The 24,297-nt window shown below is 46.6% G+C and overlaps 1 protein-coding gene across 1 annotated transcript; it reads left to right on the top strand.

Annotated features, from left to right (window-relative positions):
* The first annotated feature begins 4,288 nt into the window (after positions 1-4,288).
* Positions 4,289-19,756, top strand: E2f6 (E2F transcription factor 6). Its single transcript, XM_055625494.1, has 7 exons — positions 4,289-4,633; positions 9,832-9,886; positions 11,967-12,183; positions 13,150-13,306; positions 15,053-15,166; positions 17,452-17,599; positions 18,379-19,756. The coding sequence occupies exons 1-7, from the start codon at positions 4,526-4,528 to the stop codon at positions 18,396-18,398; spliced, it is 819 nt and encodes a 272-aa protein (XP_055481469.1). The 5' UTR covers positions 4,289-4,525; the 3' UTR covers positions 18,399-19,756.
* The last annotated feature ends 4,541 nt before the right edge of the window (positions 19,757-24,297 follow it).

The following is a 24,297-nucleotide window of genomic DNA, read 5'->3' as shown; positions in this document are numbered from 1 at the left end:
AAAGGGAGGAAAGGGAAGAGGCAGGATGAAAGGGAAGAGGGAGAGGAGGAAGGGGAGAAGGAAGAGAGGAACAGGAAGGAGGGAAAAAGAAAAGGAAGGCGTGAATGGGAAGGAAAAGGAGGAGGAAGTAAAGAGGAAAACAGGAACAGGAAGAAGGGAAAGGGGAAGAAAGAAAAGGAGAAAAAAGGGAAAAGAAAAGGGAGGAGGAGGAGGAATGTAAAGGTTTGAAGAAGGTTCTCTGTGTGTGCACAGAAACAACTCTGAAGTATTAGGCAATATTTAAGGACCTTTCTAGTTATAACAGTGGCTACAAGATAGCAAGAATGAATAAAACGCAAAGGCTGTAAACACTCTCTGGGTGGGTGACCACCTTGTCATTCTCAGCATCATTCACTTGCCCTGTCTCCAAAGTACATTATGTCCATGACAATATGCCTGCTTAGTGAATGCATCCAGTTGTGTCCTAATTAGGAATACCATTGCTGTGATGAAACATGACCAAATGAAACGTGGGAGGAAAGGGTGTATGTGGCTTTTGCTTCTATATCATTGTTTATTATCAAAGAAAGTCAGGACAGAAAGTCAGGGTCCTGGAGGAAGGAGCTGATGCAGAGGCCAGGAAGGGGTGCTGCTTACTGGCTTGCTCCCCATGTCTTGCTCAGCCTGCATTCTCATAGAACCCACAGTGGGCTGGGCCCTCCTACATTAATCACTAATTAAGAAAATGTTCTACAGTTGGATTTTATGGAGGCCTTTTCTCCTATCAGATGACTCTAGCTTGTGTCAAGCTGACATAAAACTAGTCAGGACACCATCCATGTTTGTTCTAAGCCTTTAATCCCCAAATATCACATCAGAGAAATTAACCTGGCTTTGATTTAACAAAGTATCAGTTTTGGGGACTGGGTGCTTGCAGAGCCAGGAGGCCCTAGTTTCCTACTTGGACAATTAGGCCCAGACCGCGACCCAGCCAGTGTTTTAAAGAGTGGTCTCAAACCTCTGAGTTTTTAATGTGCTAGTTCTGGATAGAGCCATGGAACCTGCATTTTTAGCACCCAGGCCCCCACTCAGGTAATGTCAATGTTGAACTCGTGACTCAATGAGGAGATCTCTCCTGTGTTCTCACATTCTCTCTCTCTCACCCTTTCTTCCTCCCTCCGACCCCTTCTGGATCTCAAGTATCCCAAGCTGGCCTCACTACTCACTATTTAGCTGTGGATGACCCTGAACTCCTGACCTGCCTACCTCCACCACCAAGTGCCTGGGATTAAAAGTGTGCTACCGTGTCTGGCTTATATAGCGATGAGAATGAAATCAAGGCTTTGTGTACACTAGGCAAACACTCTGCTGATCTTCTTCACCCATGCTCCCTTCAGTGTCTCTTATAAGGACATCCCAATTCTTGCAAGGTTTTGCTAGTTCCCTCCCAAAGGCTACAGCTAACAACCAGTTCTTTGGGCACGGTTTTAAGCACATGAATTTCAGAAGGGAATATGTGCATTCAGTCCCCAGTGACGAACACAAAGGATCCACTGGCTGCAGGCCCGCTGAGTCACCACAAAACCAGCCACCTAATCTTCCAGAGTCTCTGGACCTTCACTTACTATCCCAGATCAGCCTGCTTTAAGGTCCCAAAATCGTTTATTTTTCCCTCCTCCCCTGAATTGCCATTGTTAGACACGTTCAATTTGTTCTTATGCTTTCTCGTCACATATCTTCACCAACCTGAGAGCCCCTAGTGCTCCAGGAATGTCCCTGTCAGAGCTAGGTGTCTCTTCAGCTCCTGACCTACTACCCAGTACCTCCAAAAAAATGCAACAATACAGGAATGATTTAGACCTCAACCTACAGCCACATGACTGGGCTTCTTCTGTGACTGTGGGAAGATTGAACCCTGTTCTCTCTCTCCGCAGGCCAGTGCTCAAGGTCTATCCTTAGCCTCTCACCTGATATAAGCCACAGCCCTCCTCCACTGGCCTAACTCCTTTTGACTGTAGAAGTATGGTTGGTCTTCAACAAGCTGCCCAAGGGTCCAAATACCAAAATGAATTATCCAGCTGTGAACTCAAATCATGTGTCTACCACTAACCAGCTGGCTAGCCCTGTTGGGTACATTTCATAATCTTATTGGTCTTCGATTTCCTGATCTGTAAATCGGGAAGAAAACTGTCCTCGGGGTTTTGCTGGCAGTAGAAGTTTGATTTTTGTTGTTGTCCTGGTTTTTCAAGACATGGTCTCTCACTATGGAACCCAGGCTGGCCTCCAACATCCCGTGGTCCTGCCTCAGCATCTAGATTGCTGTTATTTCGAGCATACACAACCACACTTGGCCACACCCTTCAGATTTAGTATGAGGTTTACATGAACAAAGGTATGCAGAGTTCTTCAACAGAGGGTGGATAAGGGGGCCTTGAAATTAGCCATTCCTATTCTCCAGCACCGATCTCTCTGAGCTCCTTTTGACAGAGGCTCTCCTAGTTACTGTAAGAAACTCTCTGCCCTGCGCAAAATGAGCTCTTCCTCTTCAAAGGATAACCTCCCCACAGCTGTATTCTATTTCTATCCTCTTTCTACCCATCTCTGCTTGCTAGCTGCCATGCTCCAAGTTAAACGCTGGAGTCCCTAAGACTACAGAAGACCTCTGAGCCCTAGAAGTGTATAATCTAGTGGGGCCCAACTCCCTCCAAAAATCCTCTCTGCCCTCACTACGCCCCAGGTCTGACTCCTGCAGCTCAGGATCTTCCCTCCAGCCCCGAATTTCCACATTGCGTTACCCTTTCATTCAGACACACAGGAGATGGAGACATGGCCCAGTAGAGAAGAGCACTTTCTGCCCTTCCAGGAGGGCCAGAGCATTCACATCCAGAGGCTCACAACCACATGCAACTCCAGCTCAGGGGGAACCTGAAGTCTCAAGCCTCCACAGGCATTGCACTCATGTGCATGTCTCCACACATATATACATAATTTAAAAGGAAGTAAATAGGGGCTGGAGAGATGGCTCAGTGGTTAAGAGCACTGACTGTCCTTCCAGAGGACCCAGGTTCACTCCCCAGTGCCGATATGGTGTCTCACAACTGTTTTTAATTCCAGTTCCAGAGGACCTGATGCCCTCAGTGCAGACATGCATGCAGGGAAAACACCAATGCACATAAGATAAAACTAAATAAAATATTTTTAAATGTAATTGAATAAATCTTTTAAAAAGTGTACGTCTTATCAGGTATGGTGGCACACCCCTCTAATCCCAGCACTTGGGAGGCAGAGGCAGAAGGATCTCTGTGAGTTCAAGGGAGCTCCAGAATAAGCCGGATAAGCCAGAATACATAGAGAGACCCTGTCTCAAACAAACGAAAAAAATAGCCATCTCTATTTAAGTAAATTATCCTGTAAGTCATTTTACATAGTGACTTGATTTGGTAAGAACTCCCTACTTAACAAACTAAGACACAGTCTTAGAAACTGGCTCAAGACCTTATGATTTGAAAACATACCTTATGTCTCCAGGTAACATTTTTTGTTCTAGTTTAGTTTATATGTATAGGTGTTTTGCCTGCTTGTATGTCTGTTTAACATGTGTGTCCCTGGTGCTGGTGAAGACCAGAAAAGGACATTAGATTCCCCCCCCCCCCCACCGGGCCTGGAGTTAACAGATGGTTGTGAGCCACCATATGGGTGATGGGAATTGAACTAGGGTCCTCTGGAAGGGCAGACCATGCTCTTAAATGCAGAACCATCTCTCTAGGCCCCCAATTAAAATATTTTATCTATCTCCTCCACTGTCATATTCAAAACATTATCTTCTTGAGCCCAGTCTAAAACCTGATACAATAAGGAATCAAAACCTGATACAGCAAGTGGAAAAAATAAAAAAGGTTGTGGCTTTGGGACAAAGTCTGCTCCCACGGACATAATTCAGCTGGCTTCGAATTCAAACACGTGATCTTGCTGCCTGAGCCTCTATGGCGCTGGGCTTAGAAGCATGCGCCTTTTGGTCACTCTAGGATGGCTTGTTTACGAGCATGTGCTAGGCATCTTCAGATGCTTGATGGGTGCCCGACAGTCATCGTCTCTCGGGACTCAGAACCTGCAGTCCGCCGGTGGGGATGTGGGAACATCCGCTCCGGTCCCCCTGAATCCCTGCTCCACCTCTTTGTTTCCTTTCGCCATCCTTTCTAAGTCCATCCTCCGGGATACCCGGGCGCCAGCAGCGAGCGAGGACCCGTGCGCGCGGGAGAGCGCCACGGAAGACGGTGCGCATGTGCAAAGGCCGGCGCACTGCGCATGCGGAAAGATGGCCGGCCCGGGAACCTGAGCGCCTCCGCCGTCACCCCTGGTCCCCTTCGCGCCTGAGCGCAGCGCTGGGCGAGGGGGGTCGCGGTGCTCCGTGGGTGGATCCGCGGCGCTCCGTGGGTGGAGCGGGCGGCCGGGGCGGCGCTGAAGGGGCTGCGGGGCCGGGGACGCGCGCGACGAGCCCGCCGGGGAAGGCGGGAGGGCGCGTGGGGCGCGAGGGGCGCGGGGCAGCATGAGTCAGCAGCGGCCGGCGCGGAGACTGCCCAGCCTGCTGGTGGACCCGGCGCAGGAAACCGTGCGCCGCCGCTGCCGGGACCCCATCAACGTGGAGACCCTACTGGTGAGCGCGGGTCGGGGGCCACTGGGGATCACGTGCTGCGGGGCGCGCTCCTGGCTTCGGACCCTCTGCATCCGGTCGCTTGGTGCCCCGGGGCTCAGAGCCCTGCAGCTCCGATTCTTGAACCGCCTTGTGTTTTTTACTTGTTCCTATTGCATTTACTTACTTGGTGGAGATAGGGGGTTAGGGGCGGGTGCGGGTTCCAGGGAGCCGCGTTTAGAACTTGGAAGACAACTTGGGGAAGTCTGTTCCTTGCCTCCACCACAGTGGTTCGCGGGCTGAAACTCAGGTTGAGTTTGTAAAGCTTGGTGGCAAGTGCCTTAACCAACTGAGCGATTTTGGTGTTTGACAGGGGAAATGAAAGAGCGACAGTTCCCTCCGTTCTGTGCTTCCCACCGCTCACAGGACCCCTGCTGGATCGTCCTTTGTCCATATCTCCTGATTTCTCTCCAAGGCAAGCAATATCCAAGCCATTCCGGCCAATCCTTGCCAGATAGTTCATGAGCATTGCCTTGTCTGACTTCTCACAACAACCTTGAGATTGTTATTCTTGTCTTAGAGTTTGTCAGAACAGTCTCAGAGATATGTGACTTGCCTGTGGCTAAGTAATGAGGAAACTGGGAGGAACCTCAGAATGACTGCAAGTTGCAGCCTTTCCTAATTTCTTTCCTTTCTTTTGCTTTTTTTTTTTTTTTTAAGTGATTTCTATTCAGTTTCTACTTGATCGTACATTATCGCCCAGCACTGTGCTGAGGATTTGGGTCCTAAGCACCCTCTAAGATTATTGTAAACAAGATCACTATAGGTTTTGTCAATGCTGGTATCAGTCTCACACCTTATCTTGTGTGGCAGCTAACCACTCACTCGTGGCTTAGAACTCTGTTGTGTTTTTAACAGCCATGGTGGGTCCCCTTGTTCCTTTCTCCTTCCTTTTCAGACATGTGGTGTCTCTCTACAGTTTGTTCATGTAGGTGATCTCTCACTACCTCTAACTTGTGGCCTGTAACCATGGGGTTTCTTGAAGATTTGATAGACACTTTACCTGCTCACACTGGTAAAACCACTTAACTTTTCATGTTGCATCAGAAGATAAGGTCCTCCTAAGTCTTAGATATTCTTAGCCAATCTGGTGATATCAGTTGCTTCGAGGTAACTCCCAAATCTAATACATTTTTTTTTCCAGAGCATTCCAGCTGTAAGTTAGATGTCCCTACTTAGATATAAATTTTTTTAAACATATTATGTCTGTGTGTATGTACTGGTGTGTACTGTGTGTGTACTGGTACCCACAGAGGCCAGAAGAGGGAGTCAGGTCATCTGGAGCTAAAGTTAACAAGTGGTTGTGTGCTGGCATGTGGATGATGGGAACTGAACTCAGCCCACTAGAACAGCAAATGCTTGTAACTGCTGAGCCATCTTTCCAGCCACAGATTTCAGATTGTTATATCCGATGCGAGATTCACAGTCCCCTTGCCTCATTCTCACCGTAAAGTTGCCATGCCTACTGTGGTACCCAAGCATTGCTCTTTTCTCTCTTAAAGGATTGCCTCCAGACACCCAGGCCCACACTCATCTCAGGTCTCTGAAGTTATTGACATCAGTAGCTGCCATCAACTGCTATTCAATGCTCTAATGCCATCTTGACCAGTTTCCTGCCACTGTTGATACCCTTCACTGTTGTGTGTGTGTGTTTTTTTTTTTTTTCCCATAATTGATGATGTCTCAAAAGTGTGTTTCTGATCTCATTTGGCTAAAGAATATAGTTGTGATTCCTTAGTGCTCCCAGGACAGAGTAGAAACCTCTTAACATAATCTGGCTCCATGTTTGTTGTTGCTAAATATTATTATTTCGTCTGTGTGTGTTTCCATACTCCATCCTTGGCCTCGTTTTCTCAAGTTAATACTCGTGCATATATTTCCATATTGTCATCGAGGTGTCTGAAGTCCAGATGTATAGATAGCTTGTCTTTAGACGAGTGTCGTTAGACCTTCCTTAGCCTCAAGACTTGTTAGTCATACTCTGTGTGCCCTAGAGCAATGCTGTGCTTGACTGCTCCATTCTCTGAAGAGCTTTTGTCTTTCTGTCCATTTCATGCTGTACTGAAGATCTGGCCATGCACAAAATGATTAAGCAAGAAGTTAATAAAGTCAGAACTCTGTATTTTCTTGCCTGTAAAAGAGTGACTTAGGCTGATGTAGTAGCACACGCCTTTAATCTCAGCACTCAAAAGGAAGAGATAGGTGGATTTCTGTGAGTTGGAGCCAGCCTGGTCTACAAAGTGAGTCCAGGACCTAGGGCTCTGTTAACAGGGAGAAGCCCTGTCTCGGAAGGAAAAGAAACTTGTCTGTGGTTTTAATTGACTAAGAAATGTGAAGATTTAATAAGCTGTAGTGCAGGGCAGTTAAATGTCTTGCTGAGTTGCCAGGAGAAATTGCTTAAACCTGGTCTGGGCTTTGAGCAGGGAGACAATAGTGCTGGATGGAGGTGAACTTGGTTTGCACTTTAGAACTTCCTTAGAAGATAAGGAAGTTCTTGCCGGATGACATGAATGCAGTCAACTTGGAGTGGTCACCTTCAGTGAGCTCCTGCAGGAGCATTGCTCCCATGCAGGGAGCTAATACAGAGAGGCCTCTGCACAGAGAGAACTAGCTATTTAGGAGGCAGTGCCGAGGACATCAGTCTCTATGTCACCTTTTTATTTTTCTCTCCCACCTTTAAAGCTTCTAGCCAAGTGTGGAGGCCCAGTTCTGTAATGCCAGTCCTTGGGAGGCAGAGGCAGGAGGATGGTGAGTTAAAGGCCTATCTGGCCTGTGTAGCAAGTTCCAGGCCAACCTGGGCTGTACAATGAGATCCCGATCCCATCCTTATCCCATCTCCAAACAGAAGATTCTGAAGCTGCTCAAAGCTGTAGATATAAGGGACGGGGCCCAGGGATGGTAGTGTAGCACTTTGTGTACCCAGATGTAGGCACAGAGGTTTCTAGACGTGACAGTGGAGCAGCAAGGAAGTGGTTGGGAACATGTCAAAGGTGCAACTCACTTACCAGACCACTGCTGAGTGTTCTCTGAAAGTCCTGAGCTCTCTGATGGTATCCCCTGGGGGTGGGGAGGGGTCTGGTCTTCTGCCCTTATGTCCATGTGCCCCAAAGATGGCTTTGTGGCTTCACAGAGAATATTAGCCAGGCATGGTGAGCACACTTAAGTGTCCCAGCACTCAGGAGGCTGAAGCAAGAGGACGGCACGATTAAAACCAGCCTGACCTGCACAGGGACTTCTACAATAGCCAGGACACGATAGCAAGACGCTGTCTTAGAAAGAGAAGGAGGGATTTCATACCCAGGGGAGAAAACCAGTGATGGTTTGGAACCTGTTTCCTGTGTCAGTGCAGCTGGTGTGTAATGGATCTGCATTTATTGCAGGTTGGGGCATCCTTTCTCGTGTCTAATTGGAGTGTTGTCCCTGTACCAACCTGGGCAAGCAGAAGAGGTGCCGCCCTAAAGCAAATGGCCAGCCGATAGGGAGGCATTCTGTGTGCAGAGCTTGGCCTTGCTGCTGTACGTTAAGAAAGAAAGCTTCTGCAGCAGGTAGCTCTGAGTGCATACTTATACCTCAGGATACCTATTCACAAACACTTTTCACATCAGTGTGAGAGGCTGGGGTTATTTTTCAGTTCAAGAAACTTGCTTTGAGGCCAGAGTGTGTACTCAGTTGGTAGTGTTTACTTGGCATGCACAGAACCCTGGGTTCAATCCCTGGGACCAAATAAATGGGCATTGAGGCACACACCTGCAATCTTGGCCCTCAAGAGATGGAGACAGGAAACCCAAAATTCAAAGTCATCCTTACGAACAGGTTGACTTTGAGGTTAGCGTGGGCGGTATGAGACCTTTCTCAAAAAGCCTTAGAGGCCAGCACAATAGCAAAGTAGGTTATGGCACCCGCTGCCAAGCCTGACAGCCCGAGTTCAAGCTCCGGGAACCATATGGTGGAAGGAAAGAACCAACTCACAGGTTGCCCTCTGATTTCCACATGTACACCATTGCACCTACACACACGAAATGTATAAATGTAAGGGAGGGGGGAGCCTTGCTTCAGTAGCTAGGCCCTGTCCCAGAGTGTGTTTGGAGAAGGGTTACATGCAAAAATAGCAGTGACCATCGGTCACACTTGTCTGTGGTCAACTTTCACAGGACTGCTTCAGAGTTCTGATACTGGATGCCATTGCCGGCAGAGTTGAGAGCTAGTCCCTGCCCGTGGGAGAAGCGTCCACCTTCAGTGTTACACACCCAGCAGGGGACGGGCTCATTTCAGTCCCAGACTGCCCTAAACTGTTTTTGAGGCAAGATGTCATCTCAAGTGAACCTGCTACCAGATGTTCTCATCTTGTCAGAGGTGACAAGAGTCACCTACAGAGGCTCTATAGCTCCGGTGTGAGCAGCTTCCCTGTTGTTCCCTGACTTCCAGCTGTTCCACCCCTGGCCTCCAGGTGCCCCACGCCTGGCCCTTTAGCCAGCCTCTCATCCCATTTGTGCCACATTCATAGACCATGAGTGAGACTGTCATAGACCATGAACCTTCAGTACGGTCTTGATGTGGTTGGTCCTCTTTTCAGCTATAAAACTAGACTATTCCCACATGGCTATAGCGTGTACTTATGCAGGGAGCAAAAACAATTCCTAAATGTATCGCAAGTCATCCAAGTTTACTTATCTTCAGCAGCCTCTGAGTAGTCGGCGGCATGGCGAGAATAACACTGGGGCTGCCGCCAGCTGCCTGGTTGTTTCAGTAACTTAACAGTGGATTTACTTCTCTATCCATATCATGTACTGCTTCCCATTACTTCTTTAAGGCTTCTGACTGTTCGTTAATGGGGGTGCGTGGCTGACTGAGAGTTGGTGAGCAAATTAGCCTTCCTCACCGTCATTCTCCCCAGCGCCTGCATAGAGGAGTGTCTGTCAGAAGGTTCCCACTTACCATCTTCTGCCAGCCTTCAGCCTACAGAAGTACACGCAGCCTGAGAGGGTCCTTAACAGGGGGTTACACCACAGTCCAGGTGCAGTTTGGAAAGACCCTTTTTCTCACACCCTCATTACCTCAGGATGGGGGGGCTTTAAAAAAAACTATCATTGAACAAAATCAACTTATTTGCATTGCTGTTTATAAAACGAGGGTTAATTTTTGTTGGTTTTTTTTCTTTCCAGCCATCAAAAATAAGGATTAATCTAGAAGAAAACGTACAGTATGTGTCCATGAGAAGTAAGTTGATTCCTAAGTAGGTTTGGATTTTATAGTTGGAGAGTCACGTGCTTGGGTTTGAGAAGTAGAGCAGCAGCACAGGGTACCTTGGTGGCTGAAGTTGAGGGTGGATGGGGGTGTGGTGTCTGTGCCCCTCTCATAGTGCAGTGGCAGCACCACGTGGCAGCATAGCCTTCTGCCCACGTGCTTTCCTCTTCCTGGCTTTGCTCTGTCGTGGGGTCTCGTTTAGGATACTGGATGATCTTTGTGCTTGGCAGCCCCTCCATTGATTTCCTCCTGATTTGGTCCTCCTCATGGGCAGATTTTTCCTTTATGGATGCCCAGGTATCTCTCTCAGAAACCATCTTTTGTTTGCCTGAGCATCTGCCACCATCTCCCCTGTGTCTGGTCAATGAGTTGAGTCAGCTTGACCTTTGAAGTGTTTCTTTCAACCGGCCCACACCAACTGATGATGACATCTGCATGAATGACCGATGCTTCGGAATACACCTGTGGATTGTCATCCATCATAAATGATTAGGCCGAGCCTAGAAAGGTTAAGCAGCTTGCTCAGAGTCAGTGTTGCGTCCCGTGTGTACAGCTGTGGAGCTGCAGTCTTTATCCTGTCTGTGTAGGCCGCACCTCTGCCCGTCAGCTCTGACTCCCAAGCCCAGTCAGGGCTCTGCTAGCAATTCTACCCCTAGTCTGGACGCCAATGTGTGTGCCCGGTTCTCAGGTGCTACTTTGTCCCTCCTTGAAGTTGGGAGCATCCCCTCTTCATCTTCCTGTGTTGCTCCCAACATCCTCCCAGTCCTCCACTCCAGCAAAGATTGCATTTCATGCTCTCAGGTGACTTTGAATACCGCTCAGCACATACCTCTGTTTAGAGCAGAGGTCCTTATCAGGCCCATGCAGTTCTCTTGGTTGGAAAGGTGTCCCCACAGCAGCCCTCGTTAGAGAGATGTTCCGTTAGATTTGTTCTTTATAAAATGGCTGACATTCTCGGAATGTGCTTATAACCCGAGCTAATAAGATTAAAACATACCCAAAAAACATCTAGCCAATGAGTGAGTATAAAATGAGAATACTGAAACCTGGCTTGTTTTGTGAGTACTATTTGAGTTTATGTACCCAAGTACCGGGATAACTCAGCAAATACTCCATGCATATAGATGTGAAGCCATTAAGAATAATGAATTAAGCCAGGTAGGAGTGGTGCCCCCCTTTAATCCCAGCACTCGAAGTCAGAAGCAGGTGAAACTCAAGAGTTCAAGGCCAGCCTAGTCTACAGAGTGAGTTTCAGGATGGCGAGGGCAACAAAGAAACCCTGTCTTGGAAAATGAATGAAGCACATTTGTTCATACATCATAATGTTCACAATAGTAAAAGAACATATTACAAAATGATATCTTCCTACTTTTGCTTTTAAAAACTGTATGGATGCCTGGACAGATGGCTCAGTAGTTAAGAGCACTTGTTGTTCTTCCAAAGGACCCAGATTGATTCCCAGCACCTATACAGTGGCTCACAACCACCTGCAACTCCATTTCCAGGGGATCCTATGCTTTTTTTCTGACCTCTGTGGATACTGGACATGCACATGCAAGCAGAACACTCTTATACATAAAATAAGTTGCACAGTGATGAGGTGCTTGCCTGGCATCTGTGGGCCCGGTTCATGATGCCTCAACAACACCCCCAAGGAAGAATGAATAAAAACTGTATATTGTATTTTGGCAGATTACATGTATGGAACAAAGGCACTTAATTCCGAAATCATTCCTAGCCCTGTTCCTGTGTAGTGTGGAGATGGTTACAGAAATTTCTTCTCTGATAAGAGATACGAGACTTGTATAAATAAATACTAGTGGAAACAGGTAATTAGTGGAAACTCACACCGGCCTTTATTGAAACCTCATGCCTTTGCTTAGACCAGCTGAGGCTTTTCATCCAACTAGAGAAATGTTTCCATAGAAACTAGCAGTGACGGATTATTGCAAGGGGGTTTCTGTGGCTGTCTGTTCTGATCCTGAGGGAATAAGTGTCTGATCAAGAGGGCTGAGAAGTGTGGGGTCATGTGGTCCTGTGTCCTCATTTACAGAAGCTCTGAAAGTGAAGAGGCCCCGTTTTGATGTGTCACTGGTGTACTTAACTCGAAAGTTTATGGATCTTGTCAGATCTGCTCCTGGGGGCATCCTTGACTTAAACAAGGTTGCCACAAAACTGGGAGTCCGGAAAAGGCGTGTGTACGACATCACCAACGTCTTGGATGGCATCGAGCTTGTGGAAAAGAAATCCAAGAACCACATACGGTGGATGTGAGTTGCTGCCCGTCTCTCCCTGCTCCTTCCCCTTCTCTTTGAGTGAGTGGCAGTTCTGTCCAGCTGCTGCAGTGTTTGGGGATAGAAAGTGGAGTTGTTATGATTCTTCTTAGGCAAAAGTTGGTTACGGTTTTCTTGTCTCACAGTACACTTAAATGTATGTGACTACTTAGGGGGAAATGGGAACATTAGCTGCAGAGTACCGTTCACATGCTGTGGAAAACCTAAATGGGATAAGGCGGTTAATTAGTTAATTTTCCCATTACAATCATAAAAATGAAACCACAGAGGGGATTTTTAAAATGGATTTCCTTAGGAAAAATTAGTAACTGAAGACATGATTCTCAAGAACAGTGTAGTGCACAACCCGAAAACCAGCCCCCTGGGTTGCAATTGGATCTCTCCAGGGAGGAGCAGGCATCTGCGTTCTGAGCGGGTACACTGGGTGACTGTGATGCTGGTCAGCTGACACACTGCCCTGGGTGTAATATCCAAAAGGCCCGAAGATAAGACATGGACAGAGCTGTCTGTGCACACGCACACAGAAGAGAGTTTTAAACTTAGGAAAAAGAATTCCCGCATTCGAGTACATCAGAGATACCACAGGCAGATGTAAAACCCAAAGATCATCAGATGAATAAACGAATGTTAGAGGAAAGGGGTTCGTGAAGGACACTGGTTGAGGAAAAATACAGGCAACCTGATGCGACCGGACTCTTTTAGGGTACTATGTCAGTCATTTAAATCTCAGTACTGGGGAGGCAGAGGCAGGTGGCTCTCTGTGAGTTCAAGGCTACATAGAGAAACCCTGTCCCAAGAAAAGAACAGGCATAACCACCCAGACAGTGTTAAAGGAAACGCAGACATGAGATTCTAGCAGGTGCTCTCACTTGGCCAGCTGTCCCTCATAGACAGCCTTGCTCTCCTCCTGGCAGCTGCTGACCGTGTGTTTGTCTCCTGCAGAGGCTCTGATCTGAACAACTTTGGAGCCGTACCCCAGCAGAAGAAGCTGCAGGCCGAGCTCTCTGACCTGTCGGCAATGGAAGACGCCTTGGATGAGTTGATTAAAGATTGTGCTCAGCAACTGTTGGAGTTAACAGATGACAAAGAAAATGAAAGATATCCTTCCATCCATACCTTTTTAGAAGTTCTGCTTCCAAAGTAGATGATGTGTTAGGGAGAGCTTGGGGATACCTATTCAGGATAGAAAATTAGGTCCTTAAAAGTTAGAGTAAATTGAAGTTTGGTGCTGTAACCTCAGACATACAGAAGCAGTCGTGTTGGTTGTAGCTTCTTTGTGTTTAATAGTTAAGTCAGCATGACAGTTGGCAGTGACAAACCCAGCCTGCCGTTGCTACTTAAATTAAGGAGTGTTTCTTTATTTCTGTATTTTCTGTCCTGCACAGTAAAGTGTTTGTGAGCTTTTGTGAAAGTCAGGTTTTCCCTAATCTGTGGGCTAATTTATTTCTAAAACATTGCCACTGCGTTAGTGTCACCGGTTGTGGTGCAACACACTGATAGAATTTGCTAAAGGAGGCAGAAGCAGGAGGATCACGAGTTCGAGGCCAGCCTGAATTAATGTCTTAGCTCAGCACTCCACGCAGAAGCTCATGGAACAGGACCCAGAAGAGGCTGGTTGGTCCTCTGCGTCTGCTTCTCCTGGGCCCCAAGACTGTTCTGCTGTCTGTGACTTTCAGTGCCCTCTCTGAGTGCCTATGATTCTGAGCTGCCCCTCGGTTCATGCTCCCTCTACTCTGCACGGCAGCCAAATCCTATTACCACAGGACAGATCTTAGAAAATGGACGCCAAGGCTTACAATGCCACAGCCAACCAGAGAGTCTGTAGTCTAAAAGAAAGGAAGCAAGAGAAACTGGATTGAGTGAAGCGTCCAGCAACAGGTAGAAGGAGTTGAGAGGCATTGGATGATTGAAATGCCCTTAAAGGGAGATCACAGGTGCATGGCAGCATGGAGGACTTGCTTCCAGTTCTTCCTGTTCTGGAGACTAGTTTTCCCTGCCTTCTGGAGGATTCTTACCCAAACCCGGAGTGCTTTTTTCTCAAGTTCTCTTAGAAAGTGCTAGCATTAACTCTAGGAGTGAGAATGTACACTGAACGTACTGCAGGTGGGGGTTTGAACATAGTGGTCCCCCTGAACTGTGGTTTTGCTTTCTGTAATTTCTGCTGCCGCAATCAGCTATGATCTTAAGAGTTTTAAGTGAAAATTCTAGAATTTTTTAAATAATTTTCAGTAGGCTGTATGTTGTAACTGCACTCTTATTATTGATTTCTTACCATGCCTAATTTATAAATTCAACCTTATTATAGAACTGTGCTGTAGGAAAATGCACACTGCATGTTGGGTTTGGTATGAGTCTGTGGCTTTGGATGTCCACTGGGGATGTGAAACAGCTGTACCCAACCCTTTATGTTCAGGATTCAGGCTTTATTAATTTTTTTTCTCTCCAGGCATTGCTATAATCAGTATTTGGTATAAAGGAGCTCTTTGAATTACAAATATTATAAAACACCATAAAATCGTAATTCTTTTTTTAAATAATTATCATGAAGTTTTTTGTTTTTTTTTGACTGCTTCCCTTCATTGTAAGGTTGTCTCCCGTAAATGCTAAGGTAGTCTAGTACCTGCATTCATTTAAGAGATGGTGATCTGGCTGTGTGTGGTGGTGCGCACCTTCATTCCCTGCACTCAGGAGGCACATAAAGGCAGGTCAAGGCTAGCCTGGTCTATACAGTAAGTTCTAGGCCAGCCAGTGCAAAATAGTAAGACTTTGCCTCAAAAAAAAAGCAGGGACAGGGCTGGGGGTTGGTGATGCGCCCATTTTGTCAGATCCTTGACCACGTTTCACACTAGCGTACGTGACCTATCAGGATATCCACAGCATTCAAGCTTTCCACGAACAGATTGTCATTGCAGTGAAGGCTCCAGAGGAAACCAGACTGGATGTTCCGGCTCCCAGAGAAGTAGGTAGCACTGTGCTACAGAAAGGATTTTCAAAGGGAGGACCTGAGTTAGCTGCCATGTCTGTGACCACTATTAACTTTGTGCTTGTCAGACTAAACCCCTGTTAGCTTAACCATGAGTGAGGTAGTCCTTGTAACCTTCTCAGAGATGAGAGAGCCAAGGACAGAGAGGGAGAAGTACTTCAGGAGCCCCCATGGTGACCAGCAGGACCAGGCATAGGATAGTTTGGCTTGCAAGCACTCTCCAGCCATGCTGCTGCTGTCGGGCCATGGAAGCGTTGGTCTTAAAGTTCTGAAAGTAATAGCTGTTACTGTCAGAGCTTCAGTGACCTTGCCAAAGATCAAGAATGAGCTACAACACCAAGTCACAGGTGCACAACCTTTGTAAGATCAGTCTTTGTGTCCACGGCCAGCTACTTCAGGAAAGTTTGTGTTGACAGTAATTGTCACCAGAAAGACACTTAGTGAGGTGGCTTCCTGCGGTCAGATCCAAAGCCAGTGGCCCATCTCAGCACAGATCATGGAGTTCTGACAGCTGGGTAGCCCCCAGGCTGCACATACCCAGCCCTTCATTGCGATAGTGAAGGATGCTCCCACCACCCTCCTTTCTTTTGTCCCCAGCAGAGCACTGTCCAAGTGAGACCCTGTTATCTGACAGTGGGTCATCAGTCATGAAGGAGCACTAGCTTTTCCCTCAGTCACATTCAGATGGTGACTTTGTGGCATTCCCTAGTTTGATTCGGATTTAGGATAAGTATCCAAGTAACACATTTAGGATGAGTTACTCCACAGATGCTGAAACTCTTTCAAACTGAATAGCCACTAATCTTGCAGCACAGCTTTTCTTTGGGGCATGCTAATCCATCTACAGGAACCAATGGGGCTTGGTTTCTCGATGCTCTGATCTGCTTGACTGTAATTGCTAAATCTCTGAGCCTCTGAGCTCATCCTGAGCCTCTTTTGTTCCCATTTAGAACTCTGTGATTGAGGTCCTCCAGGCTGGCTGTTTCCAGCAGTGTGCTGGGTCAATGGACTGTAGTGGGTACTCTGTGCCTAGTATAGGGCAGGCACGGTGAACTTCAGCTCATTCTGGCTTCCTTCTTGCTCATGTAAATAGTTTTGTTGGAGCAAGTTTTGTTTAGATATCACCCATCCGCTTTCTGCTACCATGGCAAAGTTAAGTAGTTGTGACAGAGACAGCGTGGCCTAAAAAGTTTCTCTTTTTAATTTGTTTTAAAAGCTTCTGTGTAATTGTGTGGGGATATGTGCACCTCAGTGCAAATGCCCATGGAGGCCTCAGCGTTGGCCTCCCTGGAACTGGAGCTACAGGGGGCTGTGATTGTCATGATGTGGGTGATCCTCCTCAAGACGGACCAGTGAGCCATCCCTTAGTTCCCCAGGAATCTGTTTACAGAATGATTTTGCAGCTGGCAGATTTTGAAGTCCTTTCTACTGACTATCAGTTGGGAGCAACATTGTTTTCTTGCATTATTTAATGGTAAAAGGTTTCCATTTAAACTGGGCCTTCCCTGACTCTCCACAATCACCCAACTTTTGTCAGTCTGTCTCAACTGTCTGGTACCAGGTCACTCACCCATTTGCTTGGAGGAAACACCACAGTGGACAAAGAGCTGCAGCAACAGTGGTGTCTAGACCAACCTGTCCATGTGGATGTGGAAAGGGAGGACTTGAGAGCCAGGCCAGCTCCCAATGGGAAAGACAAGGAGTCGTAACTGAAAATGCCCCTTCCACGTTGAGCCGCTAAATACAAGCAAACACATTTCTAATTTCTTGTGGGAAAACCATTGGAATTTGCTTCTGGGTAAATTAAACTGAGGCCAGAGAACAACCGTCATTTAACATAGCTCTCTTTGCACGTGATGTTTCAAATTACACAAGGCATGTTTTGATTGCATCCTTTCCTCTTACATCGTTTAACTGGACAGGAGAATAGCCTTCCAGTGACCTCAGTACCTCTGCACTAGTTTGGAACCTAAAGCCCTTACTGTATAGTACAGTTGGGTACTCCAGAGCTCTCTGCCACCAGAGGAGGAGAAGCTTCCGAGGACTCAGCTTTCAGTGTGGTAGCTCCAAGACCATTGCTGTTCACGTGGCTAAGCAGAGGTCTTAACTGGGGATTGGCCAGTAGTTTAAAATGTAGTGACAGTTGGAAGCATGCTTTTCTCAGATGCACAGTAGAAAGGAAACTACAAGAATTGAAGTTCATTGAAAAACTGATTAGTGGATGCCATGCTCACCTGTATGGTTTCTGCATGCCTTGCTAGGATTCTATCACAGTGCATATCAGGAGCACCAAAGGACCCATTGATGTCTATCTGTGCGAAGTAGAACAGAACCACTCAAGTGGTAAAATGACTGATGAAATAGGGGCCTCTCCATCTAAAAGCAGACATCCGGAACAGCCAGAGAAAGGTAAACGGACCACTTTTACGATTAGAAAAATACTAACACTTTGTATATAATCTGTAAACATATCTGTAAGGGTTTTTTTATGATTTATGTTTATTTTTAATTGTGTGTGTGTGTGTGTCCATGTGTGGGTATGTGCACATGAGTGCAGGTGCCCTTGGAGGCCAAAGGCCTTGGATCCCCTAGAGCTGGAATTACAGGCACTTGTATGTTCACATGAGTGTAGGTGCCATTGGAGGCCAAAGGTATTGGATCCCGTGGAGCTATAATTGCAGGCGCTTATGAGATGTGGGTGCTAGAAAAGGAACCCTGATCCTCGTGAACAGCAGTGGAAGCTCTTCCCTTCTGTGCCATTTCTCCAGCCTCTGTTTAAGATACTTTTGTGCATCCTATATCCCACGCACTCCTGAAATCCCAGCACTGGGAAAGCTAAAGCAAGAAGATCCAGATTGCAAACCAGCCTCAGCTACATAGAGGGCCTGTCTCTTAAAAACCCTATGACTGTGTTCGGCACATTTTAGTATGGTGAAGAGAGCTTTAGAATTGGTTTTGTGGGGGCACCAGCTCATGTACTCTGGGCAAAAGAGGCTGTCTGCGTTCTCTAGCAGGTGCTTTCCAATCACAGGCTTGGAGTGCCTGTTGGTCTGTGAGCCTGAAAAATTCATTTCTGCCATTGGTGTGAGAGTAGTTTCTTGACCAGGGGACTTCATTCCTTTTAAACTGTTGAATCATGTGCTCAGCTTCTGTTACAGCCACCACTCAGTCTCTTTGTCTTATTTCAGAAGACAAGCCTCCTCAGTGAGGTGAGGAACTACTTAGAGGGAGTGGCTGACAGCACTGCAAAGTGATGAAGGCTTTTGGAGCATCCTGCGTAGATGAATTACGTACTGATTTGATCCTCAGCAATAAGTCTCCGTGGAGTGCTCTTGTTCTCATTCTAGGTCTGTAGCAGTGTTGAAGGCCAGTAGTGTTCTCTAGTAGCTTCCTGCTTCAGTTCCTGGATGGTTTCCACATTCAAAATCAGCGCTTTCGATAATCCTGTACTGCCTTTTGTCAGTGAAACGGACCTCTTGCCTTCTGAAATAATTTTATCACAAAGAATGTCACAAGAACAGACATCTGGCCAGCTGGCTGTGGACTCCACCCTGCCCTGATGGATGGTGTTAGTTGCCTTACAGTGGTTCACATTTGCAGTGAGGTGCTGTGCGCTGGTGAGGCGCACACACGGGGCCAAATGTGGCACCTTTGTATATATCTGTATCATGTTTAGATTGCTTATGAAATGTGTCTGAGTGATACTTCTACCCTAAACAGCCAAAATAATGTATATAGGGAAAATGACAGACAACGCTCTACTTCCTCCGTACCCGTAACTTATTAGAACCCTCTGAATGGGGGTGAGAGGAGTTTTTTTTTTTTAAAGTTTTACGTGAAGAAGTTTCACAGATGCCTGTACATTTAGCTTCGTGTACTGAAAGTATTTTAATACGGTCCCCAGTGCTACAATTGGAGTCGACTACTTCTTGATTCTAAGCTGCCTACAGAGTCGTTATGTCCCAGTAGATTGGTGGCATGCCTCAAGGCATTGGGGGAAACTACAGAAATGCCATCTGGCAGTGGATCAGTTCACCACAACGTGAATTTGGTCATGGTGAAATTAAAAGCATTATTATGCTTCTGTGAGCAGATCTTACAATGTGTTTCTGCGTGCAGCCTTGCTCCTCAGTCAGAGGGGCTTACCTCCCATGCATTGTACCCTGCCCACACTCAACTCTCATCCCGCCTTCCCAAGCACCTAGCTATTTCTACCTCAGTGGGTAAGTCATTTACCTCTCTGTGCCTCAGTTTACTCAGTAATCTTACCACTAGACTGTGAGCTCCGCAGGAGACCTTTTTCATAGTTGTGCTTAGCACCGTGCACCACGCCTAGTCCAAAACAAGTGCCCAATAAATGTCTAGCAAACGGGTGAGCGGGTGAGTGCGGCGTGGGGCTGATAGGACCTGGCTTGTTGTACAGGAGTCTGGGACGCATCATTAGTATGTTAAATCTCCCTTGCTTTACAAAAGATTTGAAGCAACTTGAAATAACAACTGTGTATACAAAAAAAAAAAAAAAATTTTAAAATAGGGATCCAAAATTAAAATATTTTAAAAAAATAACACTGCCTGCCCTGTGCTCTTTATTCACACAGTGAGCCCAGCAATCTGCTGGTGTATTTCAAGATTCCTCGAAAGTACCATTTTTGGCCTCTAGGTGTTCCCTCATATATAAAAGGTTGTTGTTTGAAATTAGCCAAAGGAAGGCTTAGAACAGTGTTCTCAACCTACCTAATGCTTCGACCCTTTCATACACTTCCATGTTGTGACACCTAACCATAAAATTATTTTTGTTGCTACTGTATAACAGTAATTTTGCTGCTGTTACCATAATGTAAACATCTGTGTTTTCTGATAGTCTTGGGGCAACCCCTGTGAAAGGGTTGTTCGACCCCCAAAGGGATTGCGACCCACAGGTTGAGCACTGCTGGCTTAGAAGGTACTCTGTTTCCTCATTGGACTATTTGGTGGAATGATTTGATGAGACAGGGAATGCAAGAGAAACAGCAAATGGGTAACAGTTAGACTTTAGACACGTTTGATGAAGGGATAGTTCTGGCATCTGTGTGTAGAGGCCTAAGCCCCCAGGAACTGCTGAGCTTTGTGGAGCGCACTGGCAGATGTTGGTTCATGTGTGATGGTTAAAACCAGGAGAGGAGTTCATCTGATGAGATACCACCCCAGAGGAGCAGGTAGGTCTGGAGAACGTGGAAGAATGAGTAACAGAAGACAGGCAAGCGGAGGGTGGTGGGTTCGGAGGAAGCATTAGCAGAGGTGAGCAGAGGTCTCTGACCTGTGGGGTGCAGCGACTGCTCCGCTTTGCTCTGCACGAAATCCTGTGGACAGGAACTTCTCTAAGTAGTGAATGTCCGTTCACGCCTGTCTTCTGCTGCTTGGCTTCTTCCCTTTAGAACTGATAAAATGGGGTTCTGCAGGTTAGTTTCCAGGGCTTTCCTCCACTGGCCTCACGAGTATGCTACCCACTCTACTGTGAGTGACTGGAGCAACCTCCCTATGAGCTCCAGTGAGTTCCTGAGTCTAGACCTGAGGAGGTCTGTGGCCAAGTGTGCATGTACACACTCGCTCCCTTCTTTCTCCGACTGTCCACTAGGAGCAGTGGCTTCATCCTCACTAAGGCCTCTTGGTCCCTAAGCAAGTGTTCACAGCAGCTCCAGGGAAATGGCTCTCTGTACAGAGACGTGTAGCAAAAGGAGGGAGTGTTGGATAAGAACACTGTAGTGTTAGGTCTCTATGAAGAACTCTGGTATTACTCCCGCATCCTTGTCTTAAACACACAAGAAAATGGCCTGGTCTCGGTCAGTTTGAAGAAGGGAACCAAATATTAAGGGTGCTATAGCTTTGGGCTAGTCATTGAGAACTTCCTGCCTATGGAAATATACATTGTTGTTTTGAAGAAATGGTTTAATCATTAAAGTGCCTGCTGCACAAACATGACCTAGATTTGGATGATCAGCGTCTGCATGAAATGCTGGGCACCATGATATATCCCTGTAGCACCAGCAGAATCTGACCCCTGAAGCTCATTGACCAACTAGCCTAGCCAAACTGAGCCCCAAGTCCAGAGAAAGACACTATCAAAAGTAAAATGGAACATTACTGAGGAAGAGAGCCAGTGTCAACCTTTGGCCTTCATATCCAATACACAACACATTCACACATTTTTGAAAGCCATTCTTAGGGGGTGCATAGCTGTAGTTGTTGAGTTATTCCATACACACACACACTTCAACATTCAGCAATGTCTAGAAATTCGTTGGATACAAGGCTAAGGTGCTACTAACACCTGGAAGGAAGTAGAGGACAGCATGTCACTGAACAATGTCACCAAACATGATAAACCTAGACAGCAGATTTCTCCTGTCCAAAGTATCAGTGACTTTGAAGATGAAAAGCCCAAGTTAGGGCAGAAACAGGCAAATATCCTGTCTAGCTCAGTGATGGCTTGTTAGGTCCATCTATCCACCAACCTGAAAGTTGATGTCCCCAGTCTTTCTTCTCTATTAGTAATGAGATTGTTTTCTGAGACAGGATCTCTCTCTCTCTCTCTCTCTCTCTCTCTCTCTCTCTCGACCTGGTTATTCTGAAATTTGCTATATAAGCCATGCTAGCCTCAAACTAAAAGAGATCTACCTGCCTTGCTTCCCAGTTGCTGGGATTAAAGGTGTGGCCACCACACCTGGCTTCATGATATCTTGACCCATGGCTTCTGTGTCTAAGAGTTGACACTGCACTTGTAAGAGAAAGAGAAATGATTTACTGGAAAGGACTATGACAGACTTTGTAGACACCCTGTACTACCAAGGACTACAATCAGCCACTAGTAACAAAAGTCTCCAAATAACTGGCTGAAACTAGATTATATCGTGTTTAGGGAATCCAGAGTTGGCACTTTGTTCCCTTTAAGGCTTCTTCCAGGTGGTGTCATGCTTGTCTTCCATTAACAAGATCACTTCAGGGCTGGAGAGATGGCTCAGAGATTAAGAGCACTGGCTGTTCTTCCAAAGGTCCTGAGTTCAATTCCCAGCAACCACATGGTGGCTCATGGCCATCTGTAATGTGAGAGATCTGGTTCCTTCCTCAGGCATACTAGGAGGCAGAAAACTGGATAGATAGATGATAGATAGATAGATAGATAGATAGATAGATAGATAGATCTTAAAAACAAAACAAAAAATCCAGGAACACCCAGCCATTAGCCAAGTGGAAGGAGGAAGAGAAGAGGTCATGCTCTTAGGGCCCTTCTGCAGGCTCAAACTGACAGTGTTGACCACTTCTTAACCACAGACTTGGAAATGGAATCTTAAGGTGGACACAGCCATGTGCCCAGGTAACAACCAGGAGTTAGCTCTGCCTCTGAAGAAGGGAGGAACAGATACAGGGTGTAGTGTTCACTACAACAGTTAGCAAGCCTTGGTTCTTCCCTTCTGAGGACTGGGAGACTGCATTAGTTTCAGGCAGTTGGCTGTGAGGCAGTTAGCTTCCACATCATGCATCTCCAAGACACAAGAGCCACAGCTGGCCTTGAGGCCTGAGGGGCTGCATGGAACAGATCCTCTGCCAATCCCCACGAGGCATGAAATGTGTCAGATGTTCAGCTGCAATAATCTAGCCCATCTTAATGAATGTGTGCAGGGACAGCGGCCTTCTGCAGTCCGGAGAGGGAGAGAATAAGCCAGTCAGAATTTCCTCATCAAGCTAGTGTTTAAATAAATCCCTTGGAGAACCTGGAACTGTTGTCGGTTGCTTCTGATCAACAGGGTTGAAATAGTGGTCACTCAATAAACCAACTGAATCCAGTTGTTGTTCATAGGTAATATGAATGGAATCCAACACAAGTCTGTGTGATTGCCATCTAGTGAGACATCAATTATTCAGACTGAATTTCCTTTTACCTAAGTAGATATTGCTAGAGAATAGAGAATAACATGGCATAGATTTGGGGGGGGAGGTTGTTTGTTTTTGTTGTTTCTTTTGTTTTCTTTTGAAATGGTTTCTCTGTGTAGCCCTGGCTGTCCTGGAATTGACTCTAAGACCAGGCTAGTCTCGAACTCAGAGATCTGCCTTGTTCTTCCTGACACCCAGGTTACTGCGGATTTTCAACAGGCCTGTTCGGATAACATTTTGGTTAATGAGAGAATTGCCATGTAAGCCTAGAACCTATTTTATTTGATCCTCAGTGCTCATGTAAGAAAATCCCACTGCTGGGAGCCCTAGGACTCACTGACCAGCCAGCATAGCCAGTGAGCCTCCAGCCAATGAGAGACCCTGCCTCAAAAAACAAGGCGGGCAGCTCCTGAGGTGTGACACCAGTGGTTGCTCACACACACACACACACACACACACACACACACACACACACACACACGTATACATACCCAAGAAGGGGAAAATGTGAGTATCAGACACAAGGGTGATGAGATAGCTCAGCTTCTTGCAAGCGTGAAGACCTCAGTTTGGTTCCCAGTACCCACATAAAAAGGCTAGATTGGGGGGCTGGCACATGCCTTTAATCCCAGCACTTGGGAGGCAGAAGCAGGTGGCTCTCTGTGAGTTCAAGGCCAGCCTGGTCTATGAAGGAAGACTCAGGGCAGCCAAGGCTACATAGAGAAACCCTGTGTCAAACAAAACAAAAGAAAGCAAAAGGCTAGATATTAGTGGTGAGCATTTGTAATTCTATTGCTGAGGAGAGAGATAACAGGCGGATCCCTGGGGCTTGCTTGGGTAGCAAGCTTAGATTTCCAGCAGGTTCCTAGCCAGTTAAAGACAGCACTTGAGACAATACATCCAAAGCTGACCTCTGCCCGCCACAACGCACATACATGTGTACCTGCAGACACACATGCACCTGTACATATATGACTACACGCACACACACATACAAGCAGACAATATTCTGCTGTAGTGGTTTGCTTCTGTTTCCCATAGGCTCTCGTGTTTGAACACCTCCTCCCAGCTGGTGGCGCTGTTTGGGAAGGTTGTGGAACCTGGGAGGTGGAGCTTTGCTGAAGGAAGTTATTGATCTAAAAGTGACCACTGGGGATTTAGACTGAGTCTCACTCTTCCATACTGTTAGCTGATTGTCG

The sequence above is a fragment of the Psammomys obesus genome, unplaced genomic scaffold (genome assembly GCF_907164565.1).
Source record: "Psammomys obesus unplaced genomic scaffold, mPsaObe1.curated_primary_1811, whole genome shotgun sequence".
NCBI lineage: Eukaryota > Metazoa > Chordata > Mammalia > Rodentia > Muridae > Psammomys > Psammomys obesus.
This window is presented reverse-complemented; position numbering and strand designations above follow the sequence as displayed.